Here is a 2,883-nt window from a genome sequence, read left to right as displayed (position 1 = left end):
ACTTCTTGCCGACCAAAACTACCTCACATGAATTAAACGGAGGGAGTAACTTTTATTAACCACACTCTAAGAGCTAATGGTGGTGGCTGGCGATGGTGGTGGTCAGGGATGATAATATTAAGGTAGTGACTGGTAGTGACCGTGGTTGTATGGAGGAGGTTGGTGATGGCGATTGTGGCTAGAGATAATGAATGTGCAGTGGTGGAGGAGGTGACTGCAACAAAAAGTTGGCGATAGAGGCGGTTGATGGTGGCGACAAGTAGTAAAGATGGTTGGTAATGGTGATTGTGCAATAGAAACTGGTGATAAAGGCCGTTGGTGGTGGTTGCATGATGGTTGTGCGGTGAAAGCTAGTGAAGGAGGTGATTGAGGGTTGTGGCTAGTGACAGTGGTGATCGATGGTGACGGTGCTTTGTGGTGGAGGTGGTTGTTGATGGTGGTTGATGATGGTAGTTGATGATATAGAGGGTGTTGGTAGTTAGGTCATAGGTGGTTGATGGTAACAGGTCATAAAGGTGGCCGGTAGTGGTGATTGGCCATGAGAAAAAATAGAATGGTGGTAAAAGATTACTTTGACATAAAATTTAAGCGAACGTGTAATAATATTAGTCTCAATACAAGATTTAAATGATTTAATTTACTAAGAGCTAATAGTAACTGTGAAAAAAAAAGAATAAATGCATTTAATAGACTAACATTTGAATGCTTTAAATTCAGATATCCATTTAATCCAAACAAATGAAATTTTATTTTATTTTTTTGTCTGAAATTTGCAAATTGAGCCTTGGGGTAGTAGTTTGATTTGGATATTTCAAGTCAACAGATAGATAAAAATTCTGGCAGTTATGGAATTTGGACTTGAAATTGATTAATTGTAACCTGAGAAAGATAGTGGCTTGACCTGAATTGTGAATATATGATTCTTATTTTATAATGTGTGGTAAAGTAAAATTCATTAACTATTGAAGTTGGTCTTAAAATGAGCCGTCGATTATTGTACCAATAAACGCATGTTTCTTTAACCCTAACTCTAAACGTAGATAAATTTCTTACAAATGAAGCATCACGAGAGCCTGAATAGCACATGTACATTGGCATAAATATAAAAAGTAAAATGGACAAGTGCAAAGGTAGCTTAAATGCACTAATTAGTGAGATAGTAGTAATAAGCTAAAGGATGTACAAAATTGTGTTTGTTGTAATACAAACAAAAATGACCTTATACAGATCGAGTGTGTCAAGACCGACTGTCCTAGTAAAATCAGAAATAAAAAGTAGGAATCATATGAATCATGTTAGGCTTAGGCAATCTTCGGGTGCTTCAACAGAGAATGTTTCAATAATGGAGTTGATGAACATTTTGGTGATGATGAACAGTCTTGAAGTTTTCTCTTTCTGGGACAACTAACTTGTTTCATTTCCTCTGTTTCCTTGTTATCATTCTCCCCTCTCAAAATGAAATCTTTCAGTCGTTTAACATCCGAAAGCTTGACAGGCTTCTGGAGAAACTCTTTGGCCCCTTCCTCCAAACATCTATTCGTAGGCAAAAGAACATTTATTTGATTAGAAGGACCTTGGATGGATGAGAATTGATGATAATGCTGGTATAGCTTTACACAAAAGGCGATCTAATTGGCCAAACCTAAAGCAAATAAACAAAAACATTGATGGTATAAAAGTGTGTTTACCTATCAATACGAGCTAAAATCTTTTCTGATGACATAATCACAACAGGAATTTTGCTCAACGTCGAAGATCCCTGCTCAGAAATAAGAAATATGTCATTCAAAATCACTTATTTTAATTTCAACTATACCAGACATAGAAATGTGTTATAAATGCTTTATAGAAATGAAACACTATAACATAATCTCATCTTTTAAAACAAACCTTGATCTTCTTGAGAAGTTCATATCCTGTCATTCCAGGCATAGAATAATCAGTCATTATCAGATTCACCTTCAATTCCTGAAAACCAATGAATTACTTTAGAAATTCGTATTGCTTTAGGTAAAGCCAGTCAAACTTCAATAGTGCCAAATTCAACGTTCACAATAAACCAAACAGAGTTTTCTCAATGATCCCTAGTTCAAAATGGTAGAGAAAACTTCTACTTTCTGATTTGCAATCTTTCCTCATTATAGTTTGAAACCACTTAAAAACTTTCTTATTCATTAGTTCAAAATGGTAAGGAAACTTCCACTTTCTGATTATAAATAGAAATAATATCGTCCTTACATCAATTCCTAGAGAACTCTTCTCTCCATCAAAACCCAAATATTGCAAAGCCATTCTTCCACTCTCAACTGCTGTCACTGCAAACAAAATACATCCGAAAAATTTAACACACAACTAGCGATGACACACAACAGAGAATTCAACTATAAAAAAAAAACAACCTTTACAGCAAGAGATTTTCAGCAATCGCTCAATAACTTTCCTATCGACATGACTATCATCAACGGCTAAAACATGCAATTCCTGTGCACCACTTAAGGAATAGTCACCAGCCATATTTTCCACTACAAAAATGGGTCTGTTATATTTTGTTTATAGAATCGGACGTACAGTACAGAATTGGTGGAAGGAGTAAATATATAGTACTAGTTGAAGTAGATATGGAGAGAGAGGGGAAAGGGAAAGAAATCTACTAATGGATACTGAAAGATCTTGGAAAATCTAAATAGCATGATCCTACTTGTCTCCCTTTATGTGACGTTATTATTAAATGTGATTGTTCCTGCCTACTGTTTCTTTGTTTGGACTAAGGCTGTATTGTGGTCCGGGCCTGGGCCAAACGGGCCTGGGTCTGAGGCGGGCTGGGCTGAGGTGGTCTCGGGCCTAACGGGCTAAATGTGTGGAACCGGCTTGCGGCGTTCTAAG

At 36.7% G+C, this 2,883-nt stretch overlaps 1 protein-coding gene across 1 annotated transcript; it reads right to left on the bottom strand.

Annotated features, from left to right (window-relative positions):
* Positions 1-1,140: 1,140 nt before the first annotated feature.
* LOC107765816 (two-component response regulator ARR15-like) lies at positions 1,141-2,681 on the bottom strand. Its single transcript, XM_016584516.2, has 5 exons — positions 2,400-2,681; positions 2,239-2,315; positions 1,891-1,968; positions 1,689-1,759; positions 1,141-1,533 (listed from the first exon to the last, which is right to left on the bottom strand). The coding sequence occupies exons 1-5, from the start codon at positions 2,512-2,514 to the stop codon at positions 1,302-1,304; spliced, it is 573 nt and encodes a 190-aa protein (XP_016440002.1). The 5' UTR covers positions 2,515-2,681; the 3' UTR covers positions 1,141-1,301.
* Positions 2,682-2,883: the final 202 nt, after the last annotated feature.

The sequence above is a fragment of the Nicotiana tabacum genome, chromosome 20, assembly GCF_000715075.1.
Source record: "Nicotiana tabacum cultivar K326 chromosome 20, ASM71507v2, whole genome shotgun sequence".
NCBI classification, from domain to species: domain Eukaryota; kingdom Viridiplantae; phylum Streptophyta; class Magnoliopsida; order Solanales; family Solanaceae; genus Nicotiana; species Nicotiana tabacum.
Note: the sequence above shows the minus strand (reverse complement) of the source record. Positions and strands in the feature narration are given on the sequence as shown.

Bases quoted from the DNA above. Each gene is read 5' to 3' on its own strand.
- LOC107765816 (XM_016584516.2), bottom strand. From the start codon at position 2,514: ATGGCTGGTGACTATTCCTTAAGTGGTGCACAGGAATTGCATGTTTTA. The intron at 2,316-2,399 runs GTTGTTTTTTTT...TTTTGTTTGCAG, and splicing joins GAAAATCTCTTGCTGTAAAG to TGACAGCAGTTGAGAGTGGA. The intron at 1,760-1,890 runs GTTTGTTTTAAA...ATTTCTGAGCAG, and splicing joins AACTTCTCAAGAAGATCAAG to GGATCTTCGACGTTGAGCAA.